At 52.7% G+C, this 11,839-nt stretch overlaps 2 protein-coding genes across 4 annotated transcripts in view; one reads left to right on the forward strand and one right to left on the reverse strand.

Moving 5' to 3' along the window:
• POLR1C (RNA polymerase I and III subunit C) overlaps positions 1-11,839 on the reverse strand; it is a 141,174-nt gene that overhangs the window by 80,479 nt on the left and 48,856 nt on the right. The window lies entirely within an intron of this gene.
• GTPBP2 (GTP binding protein 2) lies at positions 18-11,788 on the forward strand. 3 transcript variants are annotated; one of them, XM_049831158.1, is made up of 12 exons: positions 18-130; positions 3,278-3,304; positions 3,935-4,119; positions 4,425-4,533; positions 5,085-5,282; positions 5,564-5,738; positions 6,403-6,622; positions 7,066-7,201; positions 7,609-7,667; positions 8,423-8,594; positions 8,871-9,035; positions 9,462-11,788. In XM_049831158.1, exons 3-12 carry the CDS (start codon positions 3,986-3,988, stop codon positions 9,657-9,659), a joined length of 1,566 nt encoding a protein of 521 aa, XP_049687115.1. In that variant the 5' UTR covers positions 18-130; positions 3,278-3,304; positions 3,935-3,985; the 3' UTR covers positions 9,660-11,788. The 3 variants fall into 3 exon arrangements, with proteins under 3 accessions (XP_049687115.1, XP_049687113.1, XP_049687114.1); XM_049831156.1 differs by lacking the exon at positions 18-130 and adding an exon at positions 733-927; XM_049831157.1 differs by lacking the exon at positions 18-130 and adding an exon at positions 987-3,092.

Consider the following 11,839-nt stretch of genomic DNA (forward strand, 5'->3'; position numbering starts at 1 on the left):
CTTGGCTGGCTGTTAAAAGCGCCAAAGAGTGTGAAAGTTTTACAATAGTCAAGCGTCGGCCTCCCTAGGGGATGCGCCGGAGAAAATCGAGGCTCGGTGGCGGTGGTATCGGAGGCTGGCGGAACACTCGGTGAGCGGATGCGGCGCGCGGCAGGAGGGTCTTCTGCTGTCGTGTGTGTCCTCCCCCCCCCCGCCCCCCAGCGCCTCCTCGGCAGGAGCTTAAGGCGTCCCGTGGGATAGCTCTGTACGGGACTGCTGCCGGTGTGGAGATACGAGGTACCTCCAATGCCAAACGCCTTCAAAAAAGTTCTAGCTCCCCGACGCGGGTCAGAACGGGTGGTGACGGCTCGCTGTCACTGAACAGGGGATTCGGGGCTCTGCGCCGCCGCAAAGCCTGTGAACTGCCACAGGGGAAACCCGCCGGCACCGGCACATCCCGGAGGCCAGGGTCGGGGGAGCGGCGGCAGCCCGGTCATTGTGCGCCGCGGCCGCCAGGCGGCGCTCCCTCCTTCGGACTCCAACTCCCATCTGCCCCCGCGGAGGGAGCCCATAAAGGAGCGAGCGGGGCGCGCCGCGGGGCGTGCCGGGAGTTGTAGTTCTGAGGGGCGGGGCGCCCCGGGAGCCGTAGGCGGGCGGGACTCAGTTTCCCGTGGCGCCGCGCGGCGGTTGCTGACGGCGGGGCCGGGGCGGCGGGGCTGGGGCCGCGAGCGGGCGCCGCACCGGGGCGGCGGGGCCGCGCCGGCCGCCATGGACTCACGGGTGTCGGAGCTGTTCGGGGGCTGCTGCCGGCCGGCGGGCGGCGGGGCGGGCGGGCCGTTGCGCGGGCGCGGGGGAACCGCGCCCGGCGGCGGCGGCTCGAAGGCGAAGAAGAAGAACGGGCGGAGCCGGGGGGGGAAGGCCAACAACCCGCCGTACCTGCCGCCCGAGGTGAGTTCCGCCGGCCGGGCCAGCGGCCGCCGCATCCCGTCAGCCGCGGAGGAGGCGTCCCCCGGCCCGGGGCCTGGCGCCGCGGGGGCCCGCGCGGCTCTTGTCAGGGCCGGGCAGGGGCCCGGGGGCTGACGGGGGCGGCGGGATGGCGTCCTCCCGAGCGGCTCCGTGCGACGCGGGCTTGCCGCCCCGCGTCAGCCCCGGACCCTGGCAGGTTTGGTCGCGGGTCAGGCTGAAGGCAGTTTCTGGAGAGGTTCGGCCGAGGGTCCCGGCGGTGTTGGTGCAGGGTCGTGCCGGGGTTGGGCTAGCAGCCTTGCGGGCTGTCCTGCAGGCCCGGCCCCGAGAGCGGTGTGCCCTCCTGCCCTGGTCTCTTCTCCGGGGTTTGACGTGGCAACACAAAGTGCTTGTGCCCCCAGTGCCAGCGAGCTCCCTGTGTGGTCCACCAAACCCTGTCCATTGGTAGTATCTCGCTGCGTGATGTCCGTCTGTGGGTGCTTTACCATCTGGGAGCTGAATAGCTTTGGAAATAAAGCTTTGCTCAACTTGTAGTCCCGAGCACCATGTTCACATCCCTCCGAGAGCCGATCTGGTGCATCTAGGTCCCTTTCCAGCTGCCAGACTCATAGGCATTGCTCAGCAGGTTCTAGTGACTCCCTTCCCAGCTAATTCGGCAACTGTCTTACATGGAGATGCAGACAGTACTGACAGAATGTGAGGCACTTGGCTCTTGTAGCACGAAAAAATGGCATTGGTACTAAGTGGGTGTGTTGGTTAGTTCAGGCAGTTGGCACCACACTAACAGGACTGCCAGTGTGGGGAGCATTACATTGCCCTGGAGTCGATTGTTTGGCCTCACTCGCTGAGCTTTCTGTAAAATATGTAAGAGGGAGCAATTCCTCCACAATGCAGGGCTGTGACTCTTGGCAAGAAGGGAAAACCAGTGCTTTGCTACTGTTAGATCTTCTTCACGGGCAGGATTGTCCCCTGCAGCTGCAGTTTAGTTTTTGTTCCTTTTAGCTGAAGGCTGGACAGCCCCCTGTGGTTTCAGCACAGCTTCCTGTCCCTGGCTACCCTGTGCAGTATGTGGCTCAGCAAGTCTAGGCTTGTTGCTTTTCTAGTCTCAGCTGCCTTGAAAGAGACCCACCCCCTTATTTAGGTGACAGCGCAGTATGTGAATGTGTTTTTCTTGGAGCTGGAAAGTTGATAGCTGGTAAAAGAGGAAAACCTTCTGCAAGTACCCTTTTCTCACTGCATAGCTCTGCTGCCTGAGAGCTGAGCTGACAATTCAGAACTTCCTTCTGTTGGCCTTTTGCCACCATAAGCACTGCTGTGTTTAGGAGCTGAGGTAGAAGGCATGGAGAGGGCTATTGCCTCTCCTGACATGCAAATAAGTGTCCAGAGAAAAGGAGTTGCTTAGTGTTGGCAGCCTCATTTAGTCTGCCAGAGTACTTGGCTTCCTGCAGGCTCCAGCCCTTTCTCAGTGGTCCTTAGACCAAATCAGTGGAAAAATTACTTCACTATTGGCTATACGTTCTCTTTGGAAAGCTGGAGCCTGTTGTGTTTGCAGTGAGCTTGATGAGTACCCAGGCCTTTCTGTGACAACCCAGTCAGGCTCCTGCCCTTCCTGGAAAAGTTCTTCTGAGCAGGTTGTGTACAGACAGTCCCAATCAGGTCTGGTTCTCCAGAACTGCCAGGCCAGTGACCAGCCTACTTTACTGCAAAGAAGCCAATAGCTTGCTGCTTTATGTCTGCAGTCCTTCTCTCTTGCAGAGAGAAGATATGCAAGGATATGGAAGTCGTGGAGTCAATGAAACACTAACTGAGGGAGGGAGGGTATCAGTGTGCAGGAGAGGAGGCAGCGACTTTTGTTCCCCGTCCCCTGTTTCTGTGCACATTCAGTGGATGGAAGCTGGTGGATAGGGTGGGAGTGAGGTGCTGTGGGTGGCATTGTGGGTCATGGATGGGTGAGAGGGGACACTTTTAATCATCTGCTGGCCTGTGCCTTTTTGAAACTGGAACTCTCTCTCTCTAACTGTTAGACTGGACCTATTCTTTACTGGCAGTTAAAAAAATCCCCCCCAAACAGTATTATCCCCTGTGTCCCTCTCTAGTTTTGTCCTCTGGTTTTCATCATGTGGGATTCTAACAGCAGAAACAAACCTAAAGTAAGTTCCAGTTGTGTAGGAATGAATGGCAAAAGAGGCTGTGACCTAACATAGTATATTTCTGCCACTTTCCTTCTCTCTGAAGCCATCAGCACAAGCTGCAGAGTATCTGGGCAGCTGGTGCCTATAGAAGTCCCTGCTGGCACAGCATCTAACCTTTCTGTCTTGTTTTATTCTCTGACCAGGCAGAAGATGGGAACATCGAGTACAAGGTGAGCCTTTTGAGGTTGCAGAAGGAGGTCTTCCTCCCAGAGGGTTATTTTGCAGTAAATTCACCAAAGACAGTATATGGGGACCATGTCCAAGGAAGGGACAGAAAAGTAGACACTGTACTAAGGAACTATCAGTCATCTTCTGTGTCTCTGTGCCTAGCGATACCCAGTATGTGGAGCTGGAAAAATTTCATCTCAGTACTCATTTTTAGGAATCTGTTTTAGAAGACCCACTGTGTTTTTCCTGAAATCTTCCTTTTGAGACAGAGTTGCAGGTGTCCCCGATAATAATTTGTCACTTTCTTGTGGCTGTTCTGCCATTTGCACTTACTTGTTTCCTGTGTCAGAAATAGGTCCCACAGTGTTGTCTTTACCCTCACAGCAGGCAGGGTACAGATCCCTTTGGCAAGATGCAGGAAATCTCTTCTACCATATGTATGCACCTTTGTGAAACCCTTTCTCACCTGTCCTATGGCTTCTATGCAGACACTAACATGGGCTGTGTTTTCTAGAGGTGGGTCAGAGTTGGCGGCATTGCTTCATGGTGTTGGGTTAGGGAGTTGCTGGCTTACGCAATGGGATTCCCTCTGCATCCAGGCTATGACTATAACTAGCCCCTCTGTTAAACAGCTAAAGCTAGTGAATCCCTCGCAATATCGCTTTGAGCACCTGGTGACACAGATGAAGTGGCGACTACAGGAAGGCCGAGGTGAGGCTGTCTATCAGATCGGCGTGGAGGACAATGGGCTGCTTGTGGGCCTCTCAGAGGAGGAGATGCGTGCCTCGCTCAAGACACTGCGCCGTATGGCAGAGAAGTACGTGTTCCCTTTCATCTGCAGGACCCGCAGGCCTAAACAGCCTCCAGTAGAGAGGCTTGGCCCCAGGAATCCCCTGAGGAGCCGGTGGCTCCATTCTACAAAGCCTCTGTATGACTGAAATTCCCTCATCATGAGGCTCTGGAAATACAAAGGCAGTTTTAGGGCTTTTGGCTAGAAGCTTGAGGCTCCCTTCCCTGCTATCCCCAGCTTTCATCCCATTCACTTTGCCAGCTGTGATTCTAGAGGTGCAAGAGCTGCCAAGTACAAGTGTATCTCACTCTTCCTTTTCATGTTTACGGCAGGGTTGGGGCTGACATTACGGTGCTGCGGGAGAGGGAGGTCGATTACGACAGTGATGTTCCAAGGAAGATAACGGAGGTGCTTGTCCGAAAGGTGCCTGACAACCAGCAGGTAGGGACCTGCAACTTGGCCATCTTCTCCTGCTGGAGACTTAGAGGCTTCATACAAGCAGCTCCCTTTTGGGATGGGAGCCCAAACCCTAAAGGCACTTTGTCATAGATTGGCCCATAGCAGATGCTTTAAAGAGCTGCCAGAGGGAGGCTTGATGGTAATGCTTTTCATCTCCAAGATTGTGGTTGAGGCAGATAGCAGTAGAGGAGATCGCCTGGATCAGAAGTGAGAAATTATTTCACTTCTATGGCAACAGTTCTGATGCAGGCCAGTGTGCAAACAAGGAAGGATTTAGAGTTCCTGCTGCAGCAAATGATCCTTTTTGTTATATCAAAGTCTGATGTGTCACATCACAACTCTAGAGAGTGTGTCGCAACTCCTAGACAGTGGTTTGCTGGAAGCAAGAGCAGAATCTGAGCAAGATTACACCGCAGAGTATCCATCATGGAGGGAAGCTCTCTGAGGCACGTCTCCACTGCCATGTAGTGTTCAGTGCACACCCAGCACAGCAGTGGTTAAATTTCATAATTTCTCTGTTCTTCTTCCTGTAGTTCTTAGACCTGCGAGTAGCTGTGCTGGGGAATGTGGACTCAGGGAAGTCAACCCTGTTGGGTGTCCTAACGCAAGGAGAGCTGGACAATGGGCGGGGCAGAGCACGCCTCAACCTCTTCCGGCACCTCCATGAAATCCAATCAGGAAGAACGTCAAGCATCAGCTTTGAGATCCTCGGCTTCAACAGCAAAGGAGAGGTGAGAGAGTGGGCTGCTGTACTTAGAAAGCTGGAGGAGAATAGAACTACCCTCCTGTTAAGACTGTGAGTGGGGTATGAGGGAAGAGAGAGGGCACAGCTCTGTGTCCCTTTAGCCAAACCCAAGTGCTGCTTGTCCATTTGCAACAGATGCCGGTTTTTGTACCCACGGTGAATGATCTCTCCTCACTAATTCTGAGGTCAAAGTGGATAGATAAGAACTGGGTTTTCTTCACTTGTTTGTTGGGGGTCCTTCTCTCACCAAGTCCTTATGTTCCTCAGGTGGTAAATTACAGTGACTCCCGAACAGCAGAAGAGATATGTGAGAGTTCTTCCAAAATGATCACTTTCATTGACCTGGCTGGCCACCACAAGTATCTGAAAACAACCATCTTTGGCCTCACCAGCTACTGCCCGGACTTTGCTATGCTGGTGGTTAGCGCCAACACTGGCATTGGTGAGTGTTGCTCTGCCTGCATGGATTGACAGCAGTGTGTGAAGAGAAATGGAGAATGGGGGAAGTGGGTCATTGTTAGCTGGGAATGGTTGTCAGAAAAAAGTATTAGTCTGGAAGCCTCCACTGATTTCTTGTAAGGCAGTGCCTATGAGTGCCTTGGAGGGGAGCAGAGCTGGGATACTCTTACCAGCTGTGGACCGCATTAAACTGTACCCTGGACAGAGAGGCTTTGTTTGGAATTTGAGGCTCTGTTTGTCAGGAAAAAAAAAAAGAAAATAAAAAAAAAAAACCAAAAAAACTTTGACATATTCTTAAGGGTGCTGAATCCTGAAGCCTTGTAAAAAGGCAGCTGGAGTTCTCCCACATTTTTCCTTGACATTTTTGTGGCTGTTTTCTGGCAAACTCTAGCCCAAGAATGAAAACTACTGTATCTTTCTGAAGCAAACAGATTAGTCACAAAAACTCTTGGTGGTTTTTATTTTTCTGGGCTGATGTTTGGTTTCGTTTAAAAGAATTATTTTGACTTTTCATTGCATGATGAACTAAGCAGTTAGGGTGAAATCTCTAGAGTGGGCCTGTGGAAGAGCCAGGAGACATAGCTGTCACATAAACAAGCAACAGTGGTGACTGCTACTGCACCTGCACTCTCACTTGTCTCCTGCAGCAGGAACAACACGAGAGCATTTGGGCTTGGCCATGGCCCTCAAGGTCCCCTTCTTCATTGTCATCAGCAAAGTTGACTTGTGTTCGAAAGCCACCGTGGAACGGACAGTGAAGCAGCTGGAGCGAATCCTGAAGCAGCCAGGCTGCAACAAGCTCCCCCTGCTTGTGAACTCAGATGACGATGCTGTTACAGCAGCACAGCAGTTTGCACAGTCTCCCAAGTAAGGGACCTTTCCTTTCTTCTGCTGGGAGCAGGCAATTCAGACTGGGCTGCTGTGCGGAGCTGGGGAAGGGCAACCACAGGGGAGGTGACCGCATCTTGAACATCTTGGCTCCTCATTGAGTTTCCTACCTTTGCATTCTCCAAGAAGGCATTTTCACCTTCCAGGCCTTTTTCTGGGCTCTGAGAGTAGAAGGTGCCCGAGGCTGCACTGGAGTTACTCCTCCATAACAGAAGTGTGGGTTGGCAGGGGATGGGTGCCTCGACCAACCATTGAGGCAGGGGTTATCACAGAGTTGTATCTAGCCCATGTGCCCTCCTGCTCTAGCCATTTATCACTGTGGTCTCTGTCCTCTTGCTGGACTCGGTAGATTCAGAATCCCAGCCACCTTCTGCAGCTGTGCTCTGGCCTTCTGCTTATTCCTGTCTATTTGTGTCTGACAGCATCACCCCAATCTTCACACTGTCTAGTGTTTCTGGGGAGAACCTGGATCTCTTGAAAGTCTTCCTTAATATCCTCCCTCCACTGACCAACAGTAAAGAGCAGGAAGAACTAATGCAGCAACTCACAGAGTTTCAGGTGCGTAAGGATAGTTTGTTTCCAGTTCTGGTACTGCACTCATTGCTGTGACATGACAAAATCTGGGGGATCCGGACACCATGGGGAGAGATGTGGTGAACTCCTGGACTATTGGGAGACGTGAAAGTAAAGAAAGGACTCAGTCCTTGAAAAAAGCCTGTTAGGCTGGGCTCTGTCCTAACCAAGGGATGTCCATCTCAGGGATAAGATTGTTTCTCTGGTTGCCACTTAAAAGGCAGAGGTTTCTCTAATGGGAAGGTAGTGGGAGCTGGTGAAAGCTCTGAGATAGTGTCTGATGACCAGGAGAGAGCTCACCTCCCTCTGCACAAGGGTCAGGCTCCTTGGCCTCATTCTGGAGTGCTATTTCACAGCTGTCTGAGCAGCTTGTTCTTGTTGCTTTGCTGCAGGTTGATGAAATTTATACTGTGCCAGAGGTGGGGACTGTTGTGGGAGGAACTTTGTCGAGGTAAGTGAGGCCAGGCACACAAGTGTGGGTGTGAATGGTTGCTGGAGTTCCCACAATGTTAGAGTCACCCACTGTGGAAGTGGAAGCAGTACAAGGCTCAGTCCTGTCTGCTGCCAGATGACTGCACCAAGTGAGGGTAAAGCCATAGAGGGTGCTGGGAGGTGCCATGAACAGACTATTGATCATGTGGTGACAAGCAGAGAGTCTGCTTTAAAGTTGCTGGATTAGGAATGTGACCTGTAGCATGCTGAAGGAAGGCATGCTGGGACCCAGAGGCAGCAGAGGTTAGCCATGATCTCAAGGTGTTGCTTTCTTCCTTCCTCAAGCAGAGAGAGGAAATGTAGAGGACAAGTCCTCTGATCCCAGCAGTTGTTAACTGCATGCGACCCCATGAGAAGGCAGCTGTCCCTCAGTGTTCAGGAGTGATCAGAACAGTTTGGCTACCAGTGCATCCACGCAGAACAGGTGTCAACTGCAGTCTCTCCAGCAGAAACAATGCAGTGTGGCAGAGCACTGGGGACAGAATGGCCCCTGTCTGTACATGGTATTATTTTAAGGGTGATAGTGTGGCTTTCACTCCTACTGTAGGAAATCCCTGTTCCTACCAGCTTTGCATCCCTGTTAGTTGGTCCTGGGTAGGAGTCCAAGGACACTCACGTCCTTGGTCCTGGGGAGTTTGTTTAGGTTGATCTTGGAGGGTGAAATTTCTTTCTTCTCTCCTGATGAACTCTGTCCTGCTCTTCTGCCCTGGGCAGTGGGATCTGCCGAGAAGGGGAGAACCTGGTCGTCGGTCCCACTGATGACGGGAAGTTCCTCCGGCTGAAAGTGTGCAGTATCCAACGCAACCGCTCTGCCTGCCGTGTACTGCGGGCTGGGCAGGCAGCCACGCTGGCCCTCGGACCCTTCGACCGCTCCCTGCTGCGCAAGGTGAGTCCTGCTGTTGCCAGGTTGATCACTGGTCCAGTGAGCAGGACTGAGGCTTCCCTGGAGATCCACCATTGGTAGGGTGGGAATGAAGTAGGGATGTTTACAGGCAACTTGCTGGAAGGGGAGAAAACGGCCAGGCTATGAAGTAGGATGACTACAAGGCTGAGAATGGGATGCAAGCCCAATCGGAGAGTGGAGATGTATTTGTGATTTTGGTGGCTGTTCAGAAGCAAGGGGACTGGCCCGAACTGGTCTGAGCTTTGGGTTATTTTGCAGGGCATGGTCATGGTGAGCCCAGAAATGAACCCCACCATCTGCTCAGTGTTTGAAGCCGAGATCGTGCTGTTGTTCCATGCCACAACTTTCCGGAAGGGCTTTCAGGTGACAGTGCACGTGGGGAATGTGCGACAGACTGCTATTGTAGAGAAGATCCATGGAAAGGTAGGCATGGGAGGGAAGGGGAGGAAGATGGACCTCCCCGTGGGGTTTGCTGGGATTCCACCATGTCCTCTAGTAAAGCTAGGGCCTACTGGTATCTTGAGTAGCTGAGTCCCTTCCTAGGAGCACACTCCATCCCTTTATCCTGCCCATTTGGTTGCTTTTCCTCCCAACACGTTAAAGAATTCCCTCCTCACAAAACAAGCTGTGTGATGGACTACAGCAAGACTGTGAAGGGAGGTGAACTCTCCATTCTCCAGAGCCCGTGTCTTCCTGTCTTGCCTTATGCATACAGTAATGGGAAGGGCTCAAGCCATGCAGTCTGAGGGAGGCAACCTGCTCATTTGCCTCAACTTAGCATCCACATACACCTCTCCTGCATGCATTGGTATGGTAGCTGGGTCTAAGCTCTCCCCTTTTTCTTTTCAGGACAAGCTGCGGACAGGAGAGAAGGCAGTCGTCTGTTTCAGGTTCATCAAGCATCCTGAATACTTGAAGATCGGAGCCAAGCTGCTTTTCCGTGAAGGAGTTACCAAAGGCATTGGGCATGTCACTGACCTCCAAGCCATCATCACCAAAGAAAACGGCCTGGAGGAGTCCCTGGGGCCTGGACAGCTGAGCTTCTGACTACCACTGTCAGAGAGATCTCCACTCACCAACACCTGGGGAGAAGGATGGAAGCTTCTGTGACTCTCTGAGTGATGCCTGGAGCTGCTGCTGTCCTATTCTAGCATGGGTGTCCCTCCTCCGCACTGTGAGATGGAGCCTTGGAGAGTTTCTCGCATTCAGTGCCGTACATGGGGCAAGTTAAGCATGTTCTCCACATTGCCTGCAGCTTTCGTTACCCTGTCCTCCTTCAGAATAGATCAGAGGCACCTGCAGACCTGGGCAGGCAAGTTCTGGCTTTGTTTACTGTTTGAAAATTACTGGTTGGGAGGAGGAGAACCGTTGAAGACTAGCAGTGAAGGGATGTTTTTCCATCTCTCACACAAGATCTGGTCCCATTTCTGCTCTCTGAGCACTAGGTTGATAACAATCCTCTCGAGTCATCCTGCAGCACATCCCTTTGGGCAGGGGATGGAAGAGGCCCTGCTACCCACAGCAAGGACTTGGTTGAACTTCTCAAAACGCATTCAGGACACTTTAACCATTTTAATCTTGGTTAGCTTTAATCTGCTGTGTGTCCATTTGTGTGTTGGTTTTGCATTACTCCAATCTGAGTGTCTTACTGTTGGCCAAGTGTCCTGTTCTCCACTCACATGTACACACCTTCAGCATCCCGCTTTCCAACTCCTGGGAAGCTGTGGCTGCTCCAAGTGGCACAGCTTTCTGATGTAATGGTGTGAAAGGCAAGGCAGAGTTGGCATTTGCATCTGTTCCTTGCAGCAGCCGAGCAGGAGGCCATTCTGTGGAGCAGAGTGGGGCCTGGGCCTGTGCTGGTGTGTGCAGGTTGTTTCTGTGGATGTTCAGCTGCAGGTGTCACCTGCATGTCTGCAGCAGTGGTTTGCAGTGGGCTACCTGGTGTGGCTATTCCAGGGCCTGGCCCAGCTTACTCCTCATATGCTTGCCTTAATGTGTGAGGAGGACAGGCTGTGTTACTAACACAGAACCAGGTGACTTCTATTGTTTAGATGTGATTTGACAGTGGCGTGATTTGATTTCTGTTTCTCCTCAAGAAAGACTTCTTTTCTTTCCCTTGCCACTGGGGTTTGTTGTCAGAGGAAAGTTGGTGTTGCCAGCAAGGACTCTGTGCACAAGAGTGGAGCACATTTGTCCCCCACTCACTGTTGTGCAGCTCCCCTGTGTGACTGTCATTCTGGGCCACTCGTAGCTTGGAGGGTGCAGCAGGGGCTGTATAGCTGTACATAGGCTTTTGATTTTCTTGTTGACTGTTAGACCAAATCTGTCAGCTGTGGGCAACAGGCCTTCAGCCAGCCCTGTCACATGGCATGGTAGCCTGCCAGCCCTGACTGAAGGGAATGGTGAGGGCCTGTGATGGCACTTGGACACCCCAACAGCCCTTCTACCATCCTGAGAACACGTTCTGCTTCTGGGCTGCTGGCACAGGCAGTGCCTGTGGGGCTGAGCGGCCCGTGCTGATCTGTAGATGTCACAAAGCAGCGCTCTCCACTGGGCTGGGCTCTAACAGATGGCGAGGTGGCAGCTGCACCCTGCAAAGAGCGTGCTGAGGTGTGGGGAGGCCAGTGGAATGGTAGTATACATGGAGGGATTCAGAGGCAGCTCAGTAGTGATGGGAGTGACCTGTCCCTTGGGGGGAGCACTGACCCAGCTGAAAACTCTGCTTCTTCTCCCATCAGCCCAGCAATGTGACAGGAGTTGCTGGCTCAGGATCACTGCTCAAGCAGAATCCCTCTTTCTTCCCATCCTGGCAGTGCTCTGATGTTACAGTGACATGGTCTTTCACCCATGCCTGCAAGGAAAGGCCCCAGCTGCCAGCAGGTTCTTCCCTTTGGTGCTAGTGGGTCACAAAGAAAGCTGCCTGGGGGGGCTGTACCCCAGCTGTTCGCAGCAGCCCTGGTGTTTTCTGCCCCAAAGCAGGCACGGGGTGCTGTGACCTCCTCTGAAATAGCTGATGGCTAGTCTCACCTCATCCTTGCCATCTGTGGCATGACTGTTCTTGGTGCCATGCTCTTCATAATTGCTGTTTTGTTGTCTTGAATTTTTCTAATGCTGGGGGTTGTCCCTGTTCCCCAAGCATCTATATATAAATGTACAGAATAAAGATGTTTTATTGAGCTTGCTGTTTGAGTTGTACAATAAGTGAGGGTGGACCTAGGCTCTTGCCC

Source organism: Accipiter gentilis, chromosome 28, assembly GCF_929443795.1.
Source record: "Accipiter gentilis chromosome 28, bAccGen1.1, whole genome shotgun sequence".
Classification (NCBI taxonomy): Eukaryota; Metazoa; Chordata; class Aves; order Accipitriformes; family Accipitridae; genus Astur; species Astur gentilis.